A 26,508-nucleotide genomic window follows, 5' to 3' on the forward strand; every position below is an offset into this window, starting at 1 on the left:
TGTGTCATCTACTACTAACTGCAATTCTAACTACCTAGCGAACAATGGCATTTTTGTGCTCAGGACCATTCGGGCAATCTAAAGGATCCCAGCTTTGGTCAGTGGGACTAGAAATAAGGATAATATCTGAGAAATACTTGGAGTCATATTTGATATAGACTAACTGGCATATGAAATGCTGTTTTCTATGTCTCTGGGTCCCATATTTCTATCCTATATGATCAAGTATCCAGCTATGACATAATCTATAAGGAGGAGGCAGCCTCAAGTGTGAGAGATTCTACAAGCGACAGTAGATCTCCATTTTCACCAGAGCTGTTAGCATCCATCTGTTTAGATGGCTATGGCTTACCACACAATGATTTACCTTTGTGAGTCACACACCAAATCTGCATTTGAGAAAGATCACTCCAGTAAAACTATAAAGAATGTACTTGGTGATGAATTGAGTATATTCAAATCACTTGTCTCTCAAGCTTACTTAACTTATAGTTAATTATACCCCCTGCTGTGACTGATTACTTAATAGATCTTACCTGAAAAAACTATGACTCTGTTATTAACTGGAAAAATTAACTCTACGAAAATTTAAGGGAAATGGAGAAGGCAAATGTCACTCGAAAATCTACTGAGGGAATCCTAGGAGACTGTGCTTCTCCCAACTTTAAAACAGCCCTCAGAGGGATTTAAGAGAAGGCCCCGAGTCCTAGCAGAACCCTAGCCCTGATCAAATTTAACTTTTTTGCTTAGCTCAAACCTGGGTGGGTCCTCAGAATTACTCAGGAATCTCATCATATTTCTTTAATGAAACAAATCCCCCACTCTCTCACATGACAATTCTACACCTCTTCTCACCTGGAATTTCTAGTACCTCTCCCTTAACTTTTCACTTTCAGTGGCTTGTCCAGCTTTTTATATTTAATTGGAAAAATACAATCAATTAGAAGACATCATCAAACCCTGATCAAATCTACCCCCCTCACTGGTTAAAACCCAAAGACTCTGCCTCCTATTCCATCAGTGAATTGTCCCTGAACTTTTCCAAGAGCAACCCTCCACTGGTACACCAAATCCCATCTTTTCTTCCCTTCTGAAGTGGTTTGCACCTGTAGTTACCCATTCTCTGCTGACTTAGCAATTTCTCCTTCTCTATCAGTTCAATTTCATTGGCTGAAATATTCTTACCTTAAAATAAATTTTCTGATGTTAACCCTCCCTTTTAGCTCCCCGTTAAAGAATAACTCCTCATCAAATTTATCTATACTTGCTGCCTTGATTTTCTCACTTGCCATTCTCTTCTTAACCCATCGGAATCAGAACTTTATTTATTTATTTTTTAATTTTAATCCCAGGGTACCTTATATTAGTTTCAGGTGTATAGTATAATGATTCAACACTTCTATATATTACTCAGTGCTCATTGAGATAAGTGTACTTTTCCTCCTCATCACCTATTTCACACATCTCCCTACTCACTTCCCTTCTGGTAACCCTCTGTTCTCTATACATAAGAGTCTGTTTCTTGGTTTCTCTCTGTTTTTCCCCATATGTTAATCTGCTTTGTATCTTAAATTCCACATATGTGAAATCATATGGTAATTGTCTTTCTCTGACTTATTTCACTTAGCATAATACTCTCTAGATCCATCCATGTTGTTGCAAATGGCAAGATTTCTTTCTTTTCTATGGCTGAATAATATTCCATTTTTTATACACACACCACATCTTCTTTATTCCTCACTGATGGACATTTAGGCTACTTCCATAATTTGGCTGTTATAAATAATGCTGCGATAAACACAGGAGTGCTAAATATAGCCCTTCAAATTAGTGTTTTTGTAATATTTGGGTAAATACCCAGTAGCGTGACTGAATCGGAGTTCTAGCCCAACCATTCCACCAAAACTCTTTTTACTCCAAATAAACGACCATCAATCCAAATCTGTGGTCCTGGGCCCTGCGAATGCAGTTGGCATTGGTGGACTCTACCTCCTATTTCACCTGCGGATCCTTCCCTGTCTTCTTAGCTGCCTTCTGTTTGTCTTCCTGACCTCTGCCTGTGAGAGTAACTCAGAGCTCAGGGGCAGACCATGGCTCTCCTCATCCTCACTCTTTGAGTGCTCAGATACAACCTCATAACTTGAAATAACTTCCATTAGCAGGTAACTTCTAGTTTTAAACTGCCAGCCCACCAACTGCACACCTGCCCCACACCTCTCCACCATCTACTTTATCCTAGAGTGGGCAGAATTACCTTTTCAATATTGTCACACCATTCCCATGATCCAAATCTTTTAGCAGGTTCCCATCAAACAGAGAATGAATTGACTAAAATAGAAGAAAATCCAAAATCCTTATAAGGTCTTACAAGGCTCCAGGATCTAAAAACTGCCACCAAACTCTCTAGAGTTTCCTAAAATTATCTCTTGCTTACCATCCTACATCTCTCTTGCCTTCTCTTGAAGACACCAAGCCTGTTCATCCCCCCACACAGGGACTTCACAATTGCTTTTCTCCTCACGGTTCATACTGGATTTTATACTGAATTTTATATTGTACCCTTCCATTCAGGTCTCTGTTTAAATATCACCTCTTTAGAAATGATTACCTTGACCACACTAAAAGACAGCTGCCATGCAACACAATACTGAACCAGCTAGCTTTAGTTTTCTTCATGGAACCCGCCACTATCTGGAAATTTCCTTTATATGGTCCCTTCCCCACAGGCAGGGTTCTGAGGACTGGTGTCCTACTGTTTTTTGTTTTGTTTTGTTTTTACTGCCTCATTCCCAGGGTTTAGACATGTTGGGTACACAATGTACTCATTGTGTAAGTACTCAATACATCTTTTGCTAAATAAATAACTTAGTTAAATCAGCATTTCAATATGCCAAAAATATTTCTCATAAGTGATTCTCAACAACAAATTACTTAATCATCAACAAGTGTCCAGAAAGCCTCCGGCTCCTAATACTTATTTACTCATTTTAAAAAGCTAAGACACTGAGAAGTTCACTTTATATACATATGTAATATACATATTGAACACACTTATGTTCTCTTAACACATTTAACAGACATTTCTAATACAGAGAAAGCATTTCATATCTATTTTTAAAACAAAATTCCCTTTGCTTTAAAACAAATCCACTTGAACAGCCTAGAAATTTATATTCTATCCTATTTTCTGTCAATCTTAGGGGTGTGGAGATTATGAGCTGTAGTGAAGTGAAAGAAACTAAAATGTTAACTAATCTATGATTAATCTGTATAAACTTTCAGATTTTAGATGTGTCTACAAACACACACGTATGTAAATGATGAGAAAACACAGGAAAACAACCTACAGCATATTCATGTGAGCTAGTTAATATCTATGTAGTAATACAATTTATAAGCACATACAAGAATCACCTTTCAACTTTCTCCAGGATGTTAATGCATCCTGCAGAAAAACCTCCCTCAGGTTTGTTCCTGGCATCTCTAAATTACTTAAGTTTAGGGGTGCTTGGGTGGCTCAGTCGGTTGGGCATCTGACTCGGTTTCAGCTCAGGTCATGATCCCACTGTTTGTGGGTTTGAGCCCATGTCGGGCTCACTGACTGAACATATATTAAGGATTTAAAAATTTTTTTTTTCAAAGTTTATTCATTTTTGGGACAGAGAGAGAGACAGAACATGAACGGGGGAGGGGCAGAGAGAGAGGGAGACACAGAATCGGAAACAGGCTCCAGGCTCTGAGCCATCAGCCCAGAGCCCGACGCGGGGCCCGAACCCACGGACCGCGAGATCGTGACCTGGCTGAAGTCGGACGCTTAACCGACTGCGCCACCCAGGCTCCCCTATTAAGGCTTTTAAAAAGAACATAGAGATAATTTTCCTTTGACTCTTTTGAGAAATTGACAAGCATAAATAAACAATAAAAGTCTTCACTTTTTTTGGCTCTCTTCTTTTAAATATCATAAAGCGGAAATTGCTAAATGTACAGCTGAGATCTATATGGGGGGGGGGGAGAAATACAATGAAAATAAGGAGAAGAAAGGCAGCTAGACAAACTTTTGATGCGCTGTTGCAGGAAGACTAATACATAGTATTTTCTTAAATAAGTGTAAATCCTGAAGCAGGTTGTGCTATTATTTTCTGCTTGAGGAAATAATAATAAAGAAGTTTCATTTCTTCAAAACATACATTATAAATAAAGGATATGACATGTTGATAGGGTTTTGGGAGTGGTAAAGAAGAGATGGAAATATAAAGGTTTCAGTGAAGTAAGTACATAATAAAAATGATGAGCACCCCTTGGGAAGGAGCTGCACATAGCCTAGACACAGAAGAGCTTGAATGACAAAGCAAATCTACCCTAATTCCCTCCCCTAACTATCACATGTTACTGTCACTATACCTTTATTGGTTAAAGGATTAGTGAAAATTTTCACTTTATTTCAAGGATACAAATTTCAAGTAGGATATTCTTTACAAAAATATAGACACCATTAACAATGTTTATAATATGGAATTTTCACATGCCCAACTGATACAACGGTATATTTCCTAACTATGAGATCAAAGGAAAAAATAGGTAATTTTTAACTGTTTTAAAATATAGAATGTGAGTATCACAAATTTTAGCCACAGATTATCATAAATAAATGACAGATAAAAAGAAGAAGCCACAAATAAGCATTCCAAGGGAATTTACACTGGTAAAGAAGGGGCTTTTACACTGTGGACTGGAAAACACATAGGAGATAGCCATACAAGGGAAATACTCGAAGCAGAGAGAGAAGCATGTGCAGAGGCCCCCATGCAGGAAAAGCACCAGAGTGGTAAGAGATTAATGAGCAATAGAAAGAATATGTTAAGATGAGAGCAGATACAGGTCCTTCAAAAACCTCTTAAGCCATGTTAAGATTTTTTTTTATTTTTTTAATTCTCATCAAAGTGCACTGAAGTACTTCAAGGTCAAAGAAATGTGAGAAATAAAGTATTGTATAGCCCTTACTAGGAGGTTCAAAATGCACATTAGCTAATTAAACATCCCAAGAATTTTAACTATAAAGAAATGTGTTGAACTTGATTTAGTTCAAGGTTTTCCAAATTTATTTGAGCACTGAACACTCTTCACGTGACACACATTGATATCCTGCTGAACTTTCTTCCTCAGTGGATCATTTCCCACAGTTATACTGGAACAAAGAGCCAGTGAGAAACCTTGATGCTATTGTTACTTCATGAATTAACTGAAAGACTATTTGCTATTACTGGGAATAAAAGGACCTAAAGTATTACTCTGTAGAGATAATGGGTTTCATTGTTGCTCAGCTGGACAAACATTTGACAGTCTGCTCTGGTACGTTCTGAGAGAGTGTGCTAAACAATAGGGTTATAAGATGGATGAGATCTATATTGTCATTTGGGAACACTAGAAAGCATAAATACATTCATTCATTTATTTATCCATTCAATAAATTTGTGTCTAAATGAGTCAAGCATTGTTCTAGAGAGAAACAAGGCAAACATTGTCTTTGCCTTGCTGAAGCTGACATTCATGCTTGGTATACAGGAGAAAAGCTCAATTACAACAACATAATTCAATAACTGACATAAATAAAACATATATTTGCAGGTAAGAGAGCAAGGAGTGAAGGTAGATAATCAAATAAAAGCATTTAACTCAGTGCAGGGAGTAGAAAAGACGATCTTGATTTGAAAAATAATTTGGACATAATATAAATAGGAGTTGTAATTGTTAAATGGATACGCATTCAGCGTTTGTATGATACATAAATCTGAGCTCAACAATTTAGTCTGGATGTGGAATAAACAATGGAAGTTTTAAGAAACAAAACTGATTCTTACTATATTCAGGAACTATGCTAAGAATTTTACATATTTTTAACATTTAAAATCTTCCAGCAGCATCATGAGGTAGGTCCCTTTAATCACCATGTTAGAGATGGATGTGGACACTAGAATATTTAAAATTAAGTACGTGGTTTACATTATATTTCTTTTGGACAGTATTATTCTATATGCTCCTCAGTAGGATTGTTGGTTTCTGTTTTGCATGATTATTTAATGTACACCTTGCCTCTCATTTCCCATTTTTCCCACTGACCCTGCCAGCCCGCAGCCTGACAGCAGAGACAGCGGTCCTCAATGCTTCTCTCACCACCCCTATGGCCTGAAAGTGTTTGCTACGTTTATCCACTTCATTTCATCACTAAGCTCCCTAAATTCTCTTCTTGTACAGGAGATGTGAGATACCTTACTTCTGGAAAGGTCTGGGAAAAGATGGAGAGATAGACTATTTCTGATAGCCTTTCAAATGTAACCACACAAGTTGGGAGATGAGCTCATGGCAGAAGCAAGAAGGACAAACTGTAGGTCAAGCAAAGCCCATGCTAGCTTATTATAAGGAGACTCTGAATAATAACACTTTGTCAGAGTGCCTGGCTGGCTTAGTCTGTTTTAAGCACCTGACTCTTGATTTCAGCTCAGGTCATGATCTCATGGTTCGTGGGTTCAAGCACTTGTCAGGCTCTGTGCTGACAGCTCAGAGACTCCTTGGGATTCTCTCTCTCTCTCTCTCTCTCTCTCTCTCTCTCTCTGCCCCTCCCCTGCTCACTCTCTGCCTCAAAAATAAATAACATTAAAAAAAATAATAATAACACTTTGTCAGAAAGAAAGAGATCAGGGGTAAATGCTATTCCATACAGGGCACCAAACAACAAGCATAAAGGTATGATCTCCCTACTTATAACCATTGTCACAACATCAATGGCCAGTCAAAACAGAAAGAAAAAAAGGACTGTGGCCCTTCCTGCCTGAATTAATCTAGATACTATTACCACAAACAGCTTAGCCATTATACTAAAAAACTCCATTACTGGAAAAGAATAAACAATATGATTTACAATAAACACTCTGAGACTAAAAATCAGAATAGACCACCATACAGTAGTGTCCTAAGAAATATAAACATGGCCCCTGATTTAAAAGTTAATTCAGGGGCACCTGGGTGGCTCAGTCATTTAAGTCAGCTCAGAGCCTGGAGCCTGCTTCAAGTTCTGTGTCTCCCTCTTTCTCTCTGCCCCTCCCCTGCTCATGCTCTGTCTGTCTGTCTGTCTCTCTCTCAAAAATGAATAAACATTAAAAAAAAATTAAAACATCTTTAAAAACAAAGTTAATTCAATAGCTGTTTCATAAAATGCCCTTTTCACCAGAAAATTTAAAAATAGTAGTAAGTAGACAGATGTTTTGCTTATCCCACATTGGAAGGGAAAAAAGCAATACACACAAATGAAATTTTTACAGTAATCCTCATTAAAAAAAAATTGTTGACAGATAACTTTAATTTAATCCTTACAACAACTTTTAAAATTTTAACAATTTGAGTGGAAATATTTTGAAATTGCATTTTCCTTCTTCCTGGCATCTTAAAAGAAAATTTTCGAACATGACAGTTTTTTTTAATGACTCACGTTCATTATGATTATTCTACACTGCAGTCTAATGATGCCCAGAGAGACAACTGGAGTGTGGAACTGTTTGCTGCTGCACCTACGTGGCCTTACACTGCCGTGGTTTCACTTCTGGTTTCTGACATTGATGGGTTTTCTCTCCCTCTAACATTGCTCTTGGCTGTGACTTCTCAACACCGTTAGATGTTGACTATCATTGGTCATTTCCACAAATGTGGAACAAAACAAAACAAAACAAAACAAAAAACAAACAAAACAAAACAAACAAAACAAAACAAAAAACAGCTTAATGTGCTTTTAAAAAACAGTGTGAAACCACACGAACAAACGAACAGACCCACAGAGATTACGGCACGTCCTTTGGCTGATGAAAACAAAATGCTGTTCCTTGTCTTCATGCCTCTGATTCTGTTTCAGAGGATGAGGCTGGCTGGCTAATCTGCCCACAAGAAAATTATGACAATTATATGGTAATAAGGGTGACAATGCAATTATCCCGACTGTAAGTCAGACGTGGGGATAAATGTGTCACTAAACCTCCACAATCACAGGAGTCAGGTACATTTAGAATCTTATTTTATTGGGGCGCCTGGGGGGCTCAGTCGGTTAAGTGTCCGACTTCGGCTCAGGTCATGATCTTGCAGTTCATGAGGTCAAGCTCCGCGTCGGGCTCTGTGCTGACAGCTCAGAGCCTGGAGCCTGTTTCACATTCTGTGTCTCCCTCTCTCTCTGACCCTCCCCCGTTCATGCTCTGTCTCTCTCTGTCTCAAAAAAAATAAATAAACGTTAAAAAAAATAATAAAAAAAAAAGAATCTTATTTTATAGAGAGGGATATCAAATTTAGAAAGATTCATTAATCTGGCTGTATTTACATGCTAATCAGTGGTACAACTAGTATTTGAGTCTAGGCTTGTAACTACAGTCAAGGCCACTACCCATTCTCTGTATTGCCTCCAAAGGTCAATAACTACATTTACTTTTTTTTTTTTAAGAAATCACAACTAAGATGCATCGTCTTAAACAAAGGTTACTGCATTTTAACTATGTAGATTTCTTCAATAAATGTACATGGTTTAATTGAGCCAATCTTAAAAGACACTTATTTATTTTGTTGATTTGTCTGCTACCAAAATCAAGGAGATATTAATGCAATTTTGCTGAGTGATAATATCATACAATCAGTTTAAGTTTATGAAATTCTCACTGTTAATAAAAAAAGAGTTACAATGTTGTGTTTAATCTATAAAAGTATCATTGCCCTTATCATATTTGATTCACTACCTAATTTACTACTTAATTTTAGAAGTTTGGCAGAATCTGATATTGTCACAGCCCAAGGCATATTTTAGGGTACAGAGATAGCCCTGGTGGCCCAGAGATTATAGCCATCTCAAATGTGTGTTCCTTTGGTCTGGTAATTTCAAAATTTTATATTAATTGCTGTTAGTTTGCAACTTCAGGAGCTTTCTAGGTATGATCTGAAACCGGAATACAGGAAGGGTGGGGAGAGATCATGTAAGAGGCAAGACAAAGACACTTCAGATTGGTAGGTGGCAGTTTTAATAAGCAACGGAATTTACATATGAAGCTTGTTTTGGGCAGCTCCAAGATGAATAGATTCCCATACCTGCCCACCAGAATCTGAAAATTTTTTATAGAGGCCTTAACTGGCTTCAGGTACATATACTGCCAAGATAGTCTCAACAACACCTTGCTCTCTCAAGGCTTTGTCCTTGGAACAGCTCCTATGGTGGAAATGGTAGGCAGAGTGGACATTCCAAGGACAGACGAGGGGGTGAGGAGCCTCTAATTGCCTGAGTACAGCTTGGAAGTCAATCAGTGGTTACATTCTCTTGCTTACCTCTTCCAGCAATTGTAGACATTTAAAAATGGAGAGATTTCAAATAAAGTGTGGAATGGTGACTTAAAGAACTGGACGATGTGGTGCCACAGGTTACATTCTCATGTGGAAACTGGCAGGAGCCCTGGGTGGTGGTCCCCTTAGACACAACCTGTTCGCTCCAGGTTGCCAACAGCACCAGCTGGCCTGGCTCCCTCAGTTACCTGCCTGATTTGTGAGCTGAGCCCTGCTTTCCTTCTTTACTAAAACTTGGAAAGTATGTCTCCAAATTTTCCTTAACAGTCTATATTCTAGTTTACCACACATTTTCAATTACTGTTTAAAATAGTTTGACATCTGCCCTGTGGCACATAAATAATATCATTATGAGTTCTTTATACATGAAACAGATTCAAGTGCTAACCTACTCAGTTCAAGATCCAAGTCACCTAATTCCAAAACCATCTCCTTCATATTATACCAAATCTTATCTATTTAATTATATATATAAACAATATTATATACGTATGTAACTATATTATATATCATATATTATATAATATACACATATAGCTGTATATATGTATGTGTGTATACATCTATATGTATATGTATACATTTAGATGTACGTACATCTATATGTACGTACATCTATATGTATATGTATACATACATATAACTATATTTATGTATGTGTGTATACATCTATATGTATGTATGTGTGTATAATCTTTTGTAGGCTCCTCCATTGAATTCAGTTTGAAAGAAAAGCAACCCCACCGAATCAATATGGTACAGTGTCATTTTCATGGAAAACAAATTTGTTAGTGAAAAGCTTATAAGACAGAGAAAGCATGAGATTGCTTTACTGTAAATAAAATACATTCTATAAAAAGGAGTTATTAACTTTATGTCCATATTTAATATATAAACAATACATATAACATGAAAATTAAAACTAATTTTAAAATTATTAATAAAATTAAAAATATTAATTAAAATTAATTAAAATTAAATTTTAATTTTAAAAATTAAAATAAAAACCAGTATTTAATTAAAAATTAAAAACAATATTTAGAATGTCACAGAGTGGGTATAAGTACAATGGACAAAAATTAGACAAGAAAAGGAGAGAAGGAATGGTGGGGGACGAGAGGAGTCATTTTACTTAATTATTTTTTAATGTTTATTTATTTATTTTGAGAGAGGGAGAGAGAGAGAAAGAGTGAGAGAGAGAGAGACTGCACAAGCAGAGGGGCAGAGAGAGAGGTGAGAGAGAATCCCAAGCAGGCTCCATTCTGTCAATGGCAGAGCCTGACATTGGGCTGGAACTCACAAACTGTGAGATCCTGACCTGAGCCAAAATCAAGGGATACTTAATGGACTGAGTCACTCAGGTGCTCTTGGAGGAGTCATTTTATATCAAGTAGTCACATAAGGAAGTTCAATAATATATGTAAAGTATCAACTGCCTCCAAATTGAATGTTCCTTAACAATGGCCACCACTGTAATCATCATGATTATCATCAGACAACAAAGACCAGGTGAATACACCTGGACATCCAGTTGGGCCCATTTGCTACCCCTAACACAGTACTAGGAAGAGATCTCAAGTTTTAGAACAGTTAGCTCTCATGCTGTTTTGTTTCCTGAAGCACTGAGAGAAAATGTTAACTCTAACTGCCCCTGAGTTTTACTGATGCTTTCAGCAGACAGAATTTTGAAAGGCTACACAGGCAAAGGTCTAATCTTTGGGAGGCATATTATTAGCCTGGAAGGAGACAATGAAATCAATCCTGAGGCTGAGGGCTTCTCTTACTAACAATGAAAGAAAAAAAAAAAAAAAGACAGACTGAAGACCTGAGGTACAACCAAACAGGGATATCTCACCATCACAAAATGTGGAGTGGAAATTCAGGAGTTAGAGAAAAATAGGCCTGATTGGTAATCAAAATGAGTAGGGGGAAACCTCTCAAAGGTGAATAATCTTTGTAATACTTACAAATGTGTCCTTCCAAAATTATGAGATACCTATATTTTCTGAAAATAATTGGCTCAGTGTAACATGGATTATTTATCTGCAGCTTAATGTTAAGGAAATCATTCATCTAGGAAACCATGAAATACTGCTTTATAACTTCAAAACTGCTAGTCCATTCCCTAGGAAATAGACATGTTTAAACAAGTTGTTTTGTTACACACAGACAGGAAATAGATTTTTTGTCACCTTTTACCTGCTTGTTTATAAAGGTCATTAACAAAACCAGATATTATTATTATAGACTCCATGAAATTTCCACATTTAAATGAATAATCATTGAATAGGGACTTTTAGACCATTTTCACTATCATGGACCATTGTCTTAGGCTAAAGAAGCAGCTTTTAGAGCACAGCATTTTCAAATTTAAGGCAAATTATCAAGTAGAACTGTCCTACTTTTAAAGTGAGTTTGGACTTGAAAAAGGGAATGGTACTGGTGAGTAAGACCTAAATACTCAAGATATTTTCACAATATCCCTATGTACCTAAATTTTAGACTTGTGGGGAATAAACGGGGCAGATAATACCTGGAACAAAGTTCATACAAAGACTGTAAATCCTCACCCCTGTGCTGTGCTCTGCATCGACAGAAACCTTTCTGCTAGGCTGAATAATCTCATAAACCCTGTGAGAGAAGCTACATTTCTACTATTCACACTGAAATCCAGACAGATTAGATTGATATAGCAACTTTCTTAATCTCTTTTAAAATAGAGAATTAGTCTGTCTGCATTTTGAATCTCACTCTACTTTCTTTGAAATAGTAGATTTAACCATTTTCCTTAATCAAGCTGAAATAAGGTTCTGGCTTATACAACAAAGAAATACTAAAGGGAAAAGAAAATGTACTATGAAAGAAGAAAACAGTTAAGACTTTTTATGGCATATCCAGCACTCACTGAAGCTATTAACAACAATCTTACTGTGAGATTTTAATGTTCTTAATGAAGAATAGAGTATTATTTGTTTGTTGTTGATTGACTGTCTTAGCCACAGTTAGCTGTTTGCTATATCAATGTTCAAAACTGTCTTTATTACATCCATCATTTGCTTCATACAAATCATTTGTTTGCTTTTTGAAAATTTATAAAGCAAATAGGACAGATATTTGTCTGTCTAAAATGATGATGTATTACCTCAGTTAAAAAAATATATAAATGTTTGGAAACCGATCCAAAGAAATTAAAAACACATATTTTATTTTAGGGTTTGTGCTACACTTAAATATATTGAAAATATCACGTCTGTAAAGGCATGATGCTTGGTAGATATTTCATGTTTGTTAAATAGTCAATAGAATAAATGAACTATTCAGAAAAAAAGTTAATTTTAAAAAAGTCTATGATGTTAACCTAAAAATAGATTATTTTTTTTAAAATTGTGATGTTAATCTTAATTTACCTAAAAACTGATCTAATTAAGGGATCAGTAAACTTTTTGATTGTGTGCCCTATCAGTGAAAACTTGTCAACATCCCTCCATATATGTATACATCCCTCCATTTGTGTATTTCCATATATATGTATTAGTTATTAATTGCTTTTTTTGTGACACTTTAGTAACACGTTAAGTGCACTGTTAACTCATACACACAAAGAAACTAATTTTAAAATAAAGATAAAATAGTCAAGGGTCTGGTTAAAGTTAAAAGTCACCTTGATATGTGATTTTAATGCTTCTCCTGGCTGTAACAGCTCACTAAAATACATAGATATAAATGAGATAATCAATGGCTGGGATTATTCAATTATAAAAGTTTTTTTTTTCCACTCCCTCCATCATCTATCATCTTTGCTAAAATTTGACTTGTATATTTCCACTTTCCCTGAAGTTAGGTAACCACAAGAGGATTCATTTATATTTATATTTACATTTTATATCTATATTTATATTTACTTATATTTATATATTTATAACCAATGGGCTTGCAAAATACTAAAACTGAAACCCTTTTAAAAGTTCACCAAAAACTACTTCCAAGATTTATGTGCATGAAAAGAACTTTTTAAAAATATTTATTTATTTATTTTTATTTTAGAGAGAGCGCACAAGCAGGGACAAGGGGTGGAGGGAGAGAGAGAGCAAGTGAGCTGAGAGAGAGGGAGAGAGAGAGACTGAGAGAGAGAAGGAGAGAGAGAAAGAATGAATCTCAAGCAGGCTTCACTCTCAGCACAGAGCCCCATGAGGGCCTCAATCCATGACCCTGGGATCATGACCCCTGCCAAAATCAAGGGTCAGATGCTCAACCAACTGATCCACCCAGGCACTCCTGCAAAGAACTTTTATGAATGAAATTGTGGCAATAAAATCACAATGATGGAAATTTTTTCTTGATATTTTCCCCAAATCCACAGAAATTTCTTTAAAAACCATTATTTCAAATTAGTTTTTAAAATATTATCCATACCCTGAAGGGAATGACTTTTTGGTCTATTTTTTCCCAAACTTCTGATTAGCATATGCTCAGGAGTTTCCCAAGTGTATATATTTTGCAATGCATCCTAGGACATATGAATCTTTAAATTTTCCAGATAATACCAAACTGTTAGTTGCACACATTAACTTTTCTATGTTATTTTTTGTTATTGTGGCCATTTTTACTACCATAAAAAGAGAAGTTATTTCACCCCATGACACATGACTTTTTGATTTTTTTTTTTTTTTTTTTTTTGCTTTTAAGAAACCACAAAGAAGTACATGCCTTTTAAGTTCTCTTTACAGTAATAATATTACAAGTTTCTAATCATGTCCTGGATACTTAGCTTTTAAAAGTCTTGCAAATCAAGATATACCATACCATATACTCGTTAGCTAATACATCAATGTACAATAATCCTTAAGATTCATCATTAAGAACTGATTTGGTCATGGTAAAATATCATATATAAATATACTAAAATTTTGTCTAGAATATGAGCAACTATGTTCATGAGGGTTTACCCCAGGAATGCAAGACTAGCTTAACATTCAAAATTTAATAAATGGAATTTACTATATTCACAAACTAAAAAAAGAAAAAACCATATAAGATACCATAGACCACTTAAGATACAGATATCCACTCTAAACAAGAAAGGCCCCCCCATGAATTTCCTTCTACATTTTAACTTATGGAAAGGACTACCACAATTAAAAACACAATTATTATAGTGTCTATACTAAGGAGTATTTCATTCCATGTGTTTATGACGCTAAAAAGCAAACCGGATTTACTTTTGTTCCTAAAAGGAACTCTAGTAACTCAAGATAATAGTAGAATATCTTTCTATCTAATAGTTGTTTCATCATGAACCCTGAAGGAATATGATTACAATACCTTTGTGCCCAAATGTAAATTTCAGAGAAAAAAAGAACATTAGCTGTACTATGTTATCTCCTTTGAGATTCAATACCTTATCTCTGAGAGAAATACTCAACAAAGAAAAGGTACTCATTTGAAGCTTTAGTAATAGTTAAGGCACAATTGTTTAAGCTCAACAAATCTGCAGTTATCTTTATCAAGGGCATTTACACAGTGCCAGAGGAATAAGCAAAACAGAATTTAAAACTTAGACCTCTAAATTGTATCCATTATTTCTTAAATCTAGAAACTTCAGAAACTTATGGATGACAGATTTGTCAGAAAGTTCTCTTTACCAACTAAAGTAAGGACATCCCAACCTCTGTTATGAACTGTCATTAGTAATTTAGCAGGGCTAGAAGGCAGTTCAGCCAAGTAGACAGAAAATTAAAACATGGGCAGCTCTTGATTGGAAATTTATTCATAGCAGGTAATGAAATAGCACAGACAGATCTCTGGTATTACTCGGAGTGAGAGATTTAATTCTGATAACTTTGATGATGGCACTTGAATCAGAGAGTATAAACGGTGACAGGTTATGACATATAGATAGGATGAATAAGCATCAGCAACATATCTTTACAGAAGCTGATTCTATATAAGATTAATTTTTTTTCAAACAGTAAATATAATTATTTCAAAATTATTACAAGTTTTCAAAAAAGAGGCTTAGGCCTTACACAAGCCATGTACCATATTTATATATGCTTTTCCATGGAGTGTAATATTAATCAACAAATCAAAGATAAGCAGGAGAAAAGAACTTGTATTTTAAAATATGTAGCTTCTGATTTTATCTGGGTAAGGAATCAACCCAAAATAACAGGCAGAGTAGCTATTCCATGGGGAGAGTAATAGGTTTCCATGTGTGTATACATATGTTTAATGAGTTTATGGTCATTAAATGTACTCATGTACAAAGAATGTTATTTATACTTATTAAGAATAATATTTTTTTTTATTTTGGAAAATGTGGGTCTTTTTATATTTTCTAATTGTCAACAATGACATTATTACTTTCATAATGAAAGGTACATATTTTTTAAAAAAAATTTCTGTTTCAGGGGCACCTGGGTGGCTCAGTCAGTTAAGGATCTGACTTCAGCTCAGGTCATGACCTTGCAGTTCCTGAGTTCAAGCCCCACATCGGGCTCTGTGCTGACAGCTCAGAGCCTGGAGCCTGCTTCAGATTCTGTGTCTCCCTCTCCCTGCCCTCCCCCGCCTCACATTCTGTCTCTCAAAAATGAATAAACATTAAAAAACTTTTTAAAAAATTTGCCTATTTCAGACAAAACTCTCTACCACAGAAATACAGCTGAAAAATAATATTTCCACATAGACAAATATTTCAATATATTTTTGAATTTGTCAAGTGGTATGTTCATTGTATGCGGTCAAAACTTGTTATAGATGGGTATTTTAAAACACAGAACTAAAATTCTTTAATGCTTCTGTCCCTTGAATCTATAACTATTCAATCTATATAGTTTAGAGCAGAAATGATGCTGTGTCAGCTTCTAGATCCAAACCATAAGAAATGGCAGCCTGAATGTCACTTGGGAATTCACTATTGTAAGAAAGTCCAAGTAGCTTGTGCAGTGGGCTACAAGAGGCACTGAAGCCCTTTGGCCCACAGCCATGACTGAGCTCCTAGCTGAGAGCCAGCACCAACTGTCAGTCATGTGAATGAACCATCCTTAAACAAAGTGGATGTTCCACCCTTGAATTAAACCACTCCAATTGACCGGACATGCAGAAAGGAAGAGCATTCCTCTTGATCTATACCCAAATTGCTGGTCTGGAACCATGTCTACACCCATCATGGGGCTCGAGCTCATGACCTGGAAATCAAGAGTCTCATGCTCTACTGGCTGAGCCATCCAGGCGCCCCAACAACTGCTATTATCTGAAGTCACTAAACTTTGAGCTGGTTAAGCAGCAATAACCAAAAGAGCAGGATAAAAATTAAAACATAAATGCTGATTATAAAAAAGGCTTTAGCATTGCAGCAAAGCAATGTTACTGTCACATTGCATATGTTATAACTAATCAGAATAGAAGGAAGAAAATCCTGATATGTTTCATCAAGCTAATATAAATTTTGTCAATACAGTTTTTAATCAATTGTATACAGTAGTGAGAAAATAATTCAAAGAGCCCTAGAATCTTTACTATTTTGTACATTGAGCAATCTAAGTATTAAAAAATTATTTGTTTAAATTTGGTGATTTAACTTGTTTAAATTGGCTTTGTAGGGTTTTATCTATATTGTATAATGATGTCATAACCGATAGTATTAACCTATATAGAAAATACTAGTTCTCTTAAATTGGAAAATGTAGGTACAGTATTGTCAAACAGAACAACGTATAGAATAATAAAATGCATTTTACATGGAACTATATTTACAAAGTACTAACCCTCTACGACATAATGTAGCCAAAAGAATTAGTCATATTAAAAATTATAAGCCAGAATCATGCTATATATTATTCACCAAAAGCAAGCACCTGAGAAAGGTTAATAGTTCCATAATAAAACAAGTATTAAATAATATGTCTTAATTTCTATAATAGAAATGTTTCTTTAAAAAGTTATGTATAATCTCTTTTCTTTAGAAAACTGGATGGCTTTTAATGGACCATGGGAGCTCCAGGTATAGAAAAATACACTATAATAAATATTTTAATAAAATAAATAATCATTTTTGTAACATTTAAAAAATCCACCTAAAGTTTTTTCTTTAAAGACATAGTTCTACAGAAGAATTGTGTCATAACACAAAAATTTAACTATTTAATGCATTTCTCTCATAAGGCACAGTTCTATAGTACAGAGTCAACTCTTATTCATCCAGATATGAACCAGAGAGTACAATTAATTGTATCTCTTGCCCACAAACTATTTTTACAAGATTTTCTCAATAGTGGAGTTATATCACAGAATTAGCATGGGTTCAGTCCTTTTTACTTGTTATACATCCATAGTATGAAAAGCAATGTTCAAAAAGGTGACACAGATACAAAATACCTTTACAAAGGGAATTGTATTAGCCCCCAAACTCTGCTTCCTCTTATAATGAAAAACCTGAGAACCAGAATGATTAATCGATTTGTTCTAGACCAAAACTAGGCCTGGAACCCTGCCACATGCTTCTACCTCTTGTGTCTTTTCTAATATGTTATGCTCCTTCATCTGGCATGAGTGATTCCTATACAGTTACGAAATATAAAACAATGTATAACATTCAGGAAAGAGCAAAGCAAAACAATTTCCTCCATATGAAAGTCATCTAATTTATGTTGAAAAATTAGAAACCTTCATTTTGTCAAAGTACTTGCTACAGCAAGATACATCCAGATACATAAACATCCAGATACATGTATGTTTATGTATAATGCAGCATACAAAAGAAAATTTGTTAAATTATTTCAAAAATATGTATTATAAAAAGTTAGTTATATGTTGATACTCTGCTACTTTTTATATTCCTGACAGCATATTTTCATTATATTTTCACTTATAATCAATAACGGATACAGAGTATTTTTGATATTTTAAAATATTTTGCCCTATGAAGCTATCTAGATTTAATCACCTAAAACACCCTTCTGTTTAAATGGTAAAAGAAGCCAGAGATGTGTTTAATCTTAACTGTTTCAACAATAAACTTTAGCTTACCTTTATGTAACATGATGCTAACAATAGAACTTACCAGGTGTAAGTAGAGATGTTACGCAGAATAAGGAAAATAAAATATGTAGCTAATATAGCTAAAACACTTGGCATCATACCTGATATATTATATACTAATAAATGTTACTTGTTATTAAAGTTATGTTAATTTAGCTGTGATCAGGAATATGGCAATATTATTAAGATAGCAAAATATGAAGTAACATTTTAAAAAATTGCTTATTTTATACAATATATATTTCTACTAAAAGGAGACTTGCTATAGTTAATTCAACTTCATAAAGTATTATTTTAGATATTAAAGAATTATTCATATAAATCATTTTAAGTGACCACAGAACCAATATATTTTAAGTGGCCTAAGATTGGTAAAACTGAAATTTAATGAAACTTACCACAAATACATGGGCTATTCAAAACAAGGAAAGTCTATATGTATGGTAAACATTCCTTACATAATTTTTAAAAATCAGCTTAACAAGTTGTATACCAGTGAAAGACTACACACACAATGAATTTAGCAATATTCCTTGAAATATTTTTTCAGTAAAAACATTTCCATATTACATGTACCTACCTGGAGTAGATAAACAATCGACTGTCCCAAAGATCATGATTCCCTCTAGGTCCAGAATGAAAATAACAGGAATCTGTTCCATCAAACATATTCAATCCATCTTCTGAATTTTTTGAAGCATGGCTATGCACCACATCTAAGAGGACTGTAATACCCATTGAGTGAGCTGTGTCAACCAGTTCTTTCAGCTCTTCAGGCGTTCCATAACGGCTAAAGAATAAAGCAGAAACAAAATCATATCATATTTAAATCAAAGAACCATTTACTGTGTATCATTTGTTTTACCAGTGCAGTACTAGGTACTTTAAATATGAAAACGCACTATGACATAATACTTGGGTACAAGTCAAAGTGGAATAGTATTTCTTAGTAAACAAATTTTAAGGCATTCCATAAAAAATAATTAAAATCCAGCTATTAGACATAGATTCATATCCCAATGAAAATTCACATTTTGAGTTAGTAAGTAGTAAATTATTTTTTTTTAAGTGTTTATTTATCTTTGAGAGACAGAGCATGAGTGAGGGAGGGGCGAAGAGAGAGGGAGACACAGAATCTGAAGCAGGCCCCAGGCTCTGAGCTGTCAGCACAGAGCCTGATGCAGGGCTTGAACCCACATACCATGAGATCAAGAGCTGAGCTGAAGTCGGATGCTTAACCGACTGAGCCACCCAGACGCCCCAGTAGGTAGTAAACTCTGTTTCTCTAAACTCAGAGTTTCTGACTTTCTTTTCCAAGGCTATTTTGCCTGGGGAGCATGGTAATCCCTGTTCATAAACCTGGCCATTCCTGTGAGTATGTATGCTTGGAATGGCAGTCTCTTGGAGTATTTCTTTCAATGTCCTTGGTATCTTGAGTGAGGTCATCACTCTTGTACCTACTTATTCCCAAACTGGAATGCCTTCAGGTGCCAGAAGGCCAAGAGGATGGGCCATGTCTGTCACCACCCAAGCAGAAAACATGGGTAGCTCAAAGGCACATGTGTTTGTGTTAATAGCAGCTTTCTAGTCTGCATGAAAAAGAAAACAAAAATCACTCCTCTAAGAGGGAAGGCTTTTCTTAACCTATGTAAAATCTCAATATTGGCCTTCCATAGCATCAACTTTACTCTTTAAGTAAATAATCACCCAATCACCCTTGTAATTATTTATTATCTCACTTCCTCACTACATCATATGTCCCTTGAGGGCAGAGGCTCTTACTATCTGGTTTCCCATGATGCAGTACAGTGCTTAGTATATCGCAGGTCTCCTGGTAGTCAACTACATTGGGCAGCAAGAACTATCTATAAAAAATGAAAATGTGATCATTTCATCCTCTACCTGAAGTCATACTTATACTCCCATTGTGCTTAGGATGAAGACTGTGGACATTATCAGGACCTACTGCACTGCCTAATTTGGCTCCTTCCAATAACTTTAGATTTAGGACACTTTACCCCTTTCTCTCCTTATCCCAGCCTTTTTTCTTTTTTTTTTTTATATGAAATTTATTGACAAATTGGTTTCCATACAACACCCAGTGCTCATCCCAAAAGGTGCCCTCCTCAATACCCATCACCCACCCTCTCCTCCCTCCCACCCCCCATTAACCCTCAGTTTGTTCTCAGTTTTTAACAGTCTCTTATGCTTTGGCTCTCTTGCCCTCTAACCTCTTTTTTTTTTTTTCCTTCCCCTCCCCCATGGGTTCCTGTTAAGTTTCTCAGGATCCACATAAGAGTGAAACCATATGGTATCTGTCTTTCTCTGTATGGCTTATTTCACTTAGCATCACACTCTCCAGTTCCATCCACGTTGCTACAAAAGGCCATATTTCATTTTTTCTCATTGCCACGTAGAATTCCATTGTGTATATAAACCACAATTTCTTTATCCATTCATCAGTTGATGGACATTTAGGCTCTTTCCATAATTTGGCTATTGTTGAGAGTGCTGCTATGAACATAGGGGTACAAGTGCCCCTATGCATCAGTACTCCTGTATCCCTTGGATAAATTCCTAGCAGTGCTATTGCTGGGTCATAGGGTAGGTCTATTTTTAATTTTCTGAGGAACCTCCACACTGCTTTCCAGAGCGGCTGCACCAATTTGCATTCCCACCAACAGTGCAAGAGGGTTCCCGTTTCTCCACATCCTCTCCAGCATCTATAGTCTCCTGATTTGTTCATTTTGGCCACTCTGACTGGCGTGAGGTGATACCTGAGTGTGGTTTTGATTTGTATTTCCCTGATAAGGAGCGACGCTGAACATCTTTTCATGTGCCTGTTGGCCATCCGGATGTCTTCTTTAGAGAAGTGTCTATTCATGTTTTCTGCCCATTTCTTCACTGGGTTATTTGTTTTTCGGGTGTGGAGTTTGGTGAGCTCTTTATAGATTTTGGAGACTAGCCCTTTGTCCGATATGTCATTTGCGAATATCTTTTCCCATTCCGTTGGTTGCCTTTTAGTTTTGTTGGTTGTTTCCTTTGCTGTGCAGAAGCTTTTTATCTTCATAAGGTCCCAGTAATTCACTTTTGCTTTTAATTCCCTTGCCTTTGGGGACGTGTCGAGTAAGAGATTGCTACGGCTGAGGTCAGAGAGGTCTTTTCCTGCTTTCTCCTCTAAGGTTTTGATGGTTTCCTGTCTTACATTTAGGTCCTTTATCCATTTTGAGTTTATTTTTGTGAATGGTGTGAGAAAGTGGTCTAGTTTCAATCTTCTGCATGTTGCTGTCCAGTTCTCCCAGTACCATTTGTTAAAGAGGCTGTCTTTTTTCCATTGGATGTTCTTTCCTGCTTTGTCAAAGATGAGTTGGCCATACGTTTGTGGGTCTAGTTCTGGAGTTTCTATTCTATTCCATTGGTCTATGTGTCTGTTTTTGTGCCAATCCCAGCCTTTTTTCTACTCAATGAACAGCATGCTCAGTAAATAAATAGCCTTAAAATCTCTTTCATTCATTTGTTTTTTCAACAAATACTTATTAAGCCATCTACCATGTGTCACGAAATTGTCTATGCTCTGAGATTCAGCAGTGAACAAAATAAATATCACTGCCCTTATGGAATTTATATTCTAGTTGGAGGATTGGAGGACTACAAATAAATAAGCAAAACATGGGGGATGTCAGATAGCATTAACTTGTCTAAAGAAAAAAATGAAGCAAAGCCACTGGTGGAAAGGGCAGGTATGCTATTCTAAACAGGGTTATCAGTGAAAGTTTCATGAAGAAGGCAATGTTCAAGGGAAGACCTGAAAGAAGTAAGGAGCAAGGTGTGTGAATATCTAAAAGATAGGATATCCAGACATAAAGGGTATTGGGGACAGAGTTAAGCTAATAAGCTAGGAACACTGGAAGAATAGCAAATAGGCTAGTGTAGCCAGAGTGTAATGATCCAGAAAGAGATGAGCCCTGAGAGTCCACCAAGACCCAGAACACATGGGGTCTTATGGACCAATATAAGGCCTTTGACTTTTGCACTGAAAGAGATAGGGAATTGTTAGTGGGTTCTGAGCAAGAGAGGGACATGATCTGACTTTTATTTTAAAGTGGTTAGTCAGGTCACCATGCAGAAAGTAGCCCATGTATATGGAGGAAAGAAGGCTAGGGAAGGGGTGGAAGAACAAGAGGAAACAGAGTGACAAGTTAAAAGGCTATTGAAATAATCCAGGTTATAGATAATGGCAACTTGGAACAGGATGGTAGCAATTGAAGAAGCCAGATTTAGGATATATTTTGAAGTTACAGGTGGTTAGGTTTTATGATAGCTGAGTATAGGCAGGTACAGAAAGGGAAGAGTCCAGTATAATGTAAAGTATATTTAAGGCATAAGAATGGATGAGCCTTGATGAGACCCTCAACGTACATCATACATATACAGAAGAGAATGGAACCAAGGGCTGAACCCTGGGAGGTCCAATATTTAGTGGTCAGAAAAAAGCAAAGCAAATTAAAAAAAAAAAAAAAAAGGCAGTAAAGAGATAGGAAATACACAAACAGGAGAATAATAGTTTCCTGAAAACCAAGGAAAGAAAAATGTCCTAACAAGGTGCAAGTAATTAATTGTGCCAAATGCTGACAGTTCAAGTGGGATAATAGCTGATCATTGGACTTAACAGTGTGGAGGTCATCAGTATACTTGACAAAAGCAATTTCAATGAAGAGGAGAAAAGCCTACTCGGAATGAGCTCAAGAAAGGAGAGGAATGAAAGATTTAGAGATCACAAATACAGGTAATTTATTCACTATATTAGAGAATATATAGAGAAACAGGTAAAAGTATCAATATTTTTTAGATAGAAAAACTATCTCCTTATTCCTACTTTACTCCTCCCCCAGTTCACTCTTACTTATGTTTTATATGTCAGTCTCAACATCAGTTCAGATCTAATCTAAACTGATCAGACCCCTCATTCTAGGCTCTTATAGTACCCTGTCATTTTCTTCCTAGCTTTTATTACAGATAGAAATCAGTATGTATGATTATTGATGTCTATATTAAACCAATATGTATGATTATTGGATTGATGTCTATATGCCACAACAGTGTAAGTTCCATGAGATGGAGACAATGTTGGACATGTTCAGGTCAATACCTCTTCAATTACATAGGACTCTTTGGTGTCTTTCTGCCCAGAGATCCACATTCTTTGGATTTAAGCCTAGAAAGAAGGACAATCCTTCTGTGGGCAGTAATATGTCCTACCAAGAGCCTTCTCAGTAATGTTCCTACATGAGCCAATCTCTTTCCAGTAAAGGATGTGATCTCTGGCAATAATGACTTCCATGAGGCATGATTTTCTGATTAAGACTTGGGCCTCCAAATGCATGACAATTTCAGCACGTTAACTGGATACTTTTTAACAGAAATCATTTCATGAAAAGCAATGTTGAATCATGGCTAGCCACTAAGGCTTGATGAAAAGAGAGTCTATGATTGTAGTTAAAAAAAAAAAAATGATAAACTGTTAACCCCCAAATAGATTACAAAACAATATCACATAAAATGTAAAAATTACTTTATTTATTTATTTATTTTTTTCTCAAATAAAAATGGTTATAATTGAGACTTTCATTTTACCTTGAAGCTGCAAAGAAGCTTGTGATCTGGTAACCAAAACTGGCATAGTAAGCATGCTCCATGATTGCCATCATCTGAATGCAGTTGTATCCTATATAGGCAAAGATCAAGTAGAAATTAAAAGCAATATTAAAAAAAAATAAATGAAAAAGAAATACACACACACACACACACACACAGCATCTTTGTTCTAAGGACATTAAATTTTACATACGATCATTTACATACAAAGGATTTGATCACTTTGAAAAGTTCTACTTCTTTAACATCTTTGACTTGTCTGACCTTCTAATACAAAATTGGACAGTTAGTTCTTGAGAGTGGTACTCTAACTAGTTATTTGAAATGTCTTCATTTTAACAAGTAATAAATGATATGCAAATATACTCTTAATTTGACTTTAGAATATTAAAGATGGCAATCTACATATGCTAAACTTCAGTTGCACTTATAATATTCACAGTGAAGATTATGAAAGCTAAATAAAAGTAACCAGTTGCATGCCATATACTTTTTATTTTACCTTTTTCTTTATATTTCAATTATTTCTACCATGTAACATAAGATATCCAGTAAATCCATGTTTCCACTAGGCAGCTATTACAAAGCCAGCATTAATTCTTCTACCTATACAATTGCTCCAAAGTTGTATGTGTGCACGCATAGCCACACAGAACCTTAAAAGTATTTACTAATGTGTTTTTAATATAAGCCAATAATCAAAGAAGAAGAAACCTGTGATTTTTAAAATTATAACTAAATGAAATATTTTTTGCATCTTCAAATTTGGCAAAATTTTCAAATATGATTTGACTGGTTTGAAAGCTACATTTCACTAATATACATAGAAAATACTCTGTCCTCAAAGGCCAATTAATGTCAATATAGTTTCTCATGTACATATTTCAGTACATAATTAATTTTGGAACAACTGCAATGTCACATTCCGAATTAGAGATTCATGGTTAAAGAGTAACATAAACTATACTTCATAATCTGCTGAGAAGTTATTATTCCTGGCTTTTTCATTGTGAAAACAACCTCATTCACTTTATCATATTTCCATCATGATAGAAATATGTGTATAAACTGCTGCTCAGATAGCATAAATCAATTATATATCTTATAACAAAATACAGAGTTTGTAGTTTCTCTATTATAAAATAAAAATCATTCTTATGATCAAGCTCCAATATAGTTTTTATTATTAATTTTATGGCATTACTCATTCTTCGATTCATTTATGTTCTGAGTACTGGGCTATTCAACTTTTGCACAACAATGAGAAGAAGAGAATCCTTGTTCTGTCCAAGCTTTTGCAAGATCTGGGTCATAAACAATGTACTACAGTATGAAATGGCAGCACATCTCAAATATAACAATTTAAATATAATATCTATTAAATATAATTAATATTAAATTATTCATACATTTAATTAATTTGGGTTTCACGAATTTGACTTTACTATCGCAGATAATTAACAGCAATGTACAACTAAAAACTTTAACAGTGAGTTGCAAACCTTTCTTCTAGCCAAAGTTTAGACTGCCTACCAGAAGCAGAATAATTAAATGTACTTTATCTTCCTGCCTAGCTGTTGGAGCAGGTGCTAATATGCTGTGAAATGATAAAAAGGCATTACCTATAAAAAGAAAAATAACAAATTTAAAGCATACTGAATCAATAATTCAGCAGTACACTATTAACTCTCCTGGCTGTTCCCATGAAGACAAGAATCTATGTCATTACAGTCCAACATACAAACATCTAGAACGATGTATCTCAGAAAGATGTACCATAAATATCTGTCAAGTAAGTCATCCAGACTGGAGCTATATATACTTAGATTCTGATACAAAATGAGTTCCAGTAACCTTAAAAAAATATATGATTTTTTCCCCTAACAGACTAAAATGAACATGCTATAATCAATGACCACTTAAATTGATAAAAGTTCTCTCCTGTAGAAAAGTAATTATGCTTACATATTTATCTACAATTTGGAAGCCATCAGTTCACATTACTTAAAATTGAAATTGGAATAATATCTTGAATTCTTACACTCTATCTTATTCCATTTCTCTTTTCTATGCTATCACTATTACAGGGCAATTTGAGAAGCCTAAAATAAAATGCATTTCTATTACATATTTAATCTCTTAACACAAAAAAAGAGACACTTGTAATTAGCTTTTCTAATAAGAGAACAGACTCATTAAAATTTTATCTGAATAAAAATCACAGTTATTACTTACCAAGGTCTTTGATTCTTGGTAGTACATTGTATGTAAAATGTTTATAAGAAGCTATTTTTCCTTCATAGGAAGAAATTCCCACATGAGATTCATAAATTCTTACACCTCTTGGCTTCTTTGGTCTGGAATGCTTAAACTACAGAATATAAAATTACATAAAGAATTAGATCAGAAATGCAGGTATGATACTATCTGATTTAGCATGTTAAATGGAATGGT

General features: G+C 35.1%; 1 protein-coding gene across 2 annotated transcripts in view; it reads right to left on the minus strand.

Moving 5' to 3' along the window:
- Positions 1-26,508, minus strand: part of GBE1 (1,4-alpha-glucan branching enzyme 1) — a 283,180-nt gene that overhangs the window by 127,770 nt on the left and 128,902 nt on the right. For both annotated transcript variants that reach the window (XM_043593882.1, XM_043593881.1), the window contains exons 5-7: positions 26,290-26,425; positions 24,034-24,124; positions 18,980-19,189 (exon numbers count right to left, since the gene is read on the minus strand). In XM_043593882.1, coding sequence (XP_043449817.1) covers positions 18,980-19,189; positions 24,034-24,124; positions 26,290-26,425 — 437 coding nt within the window. The remainder of the gene's footprint in view (positions 1-18,979; positions 19,190-24,033; positions 24,125-26,289; positions 26,426-26,508) is intronic.

The sequence above is a fragment of the Prionailurus bengalensis genome, chromosome C2 (assembly GCF_016509475.1).
Source record: "Prionailurus bengalensis isolate Pbe53 chromosome C2, Fcat_Pben_1.1_paternal_pri, whole genome shotgun sequence".
Taxonomy (NCBI): domain Eukaryota; kingdom Metazoa; phylum Chordata; class Mammalia; order Carnivora; family Felidae; genus Prionailurus; species Prionailurus bengalensis.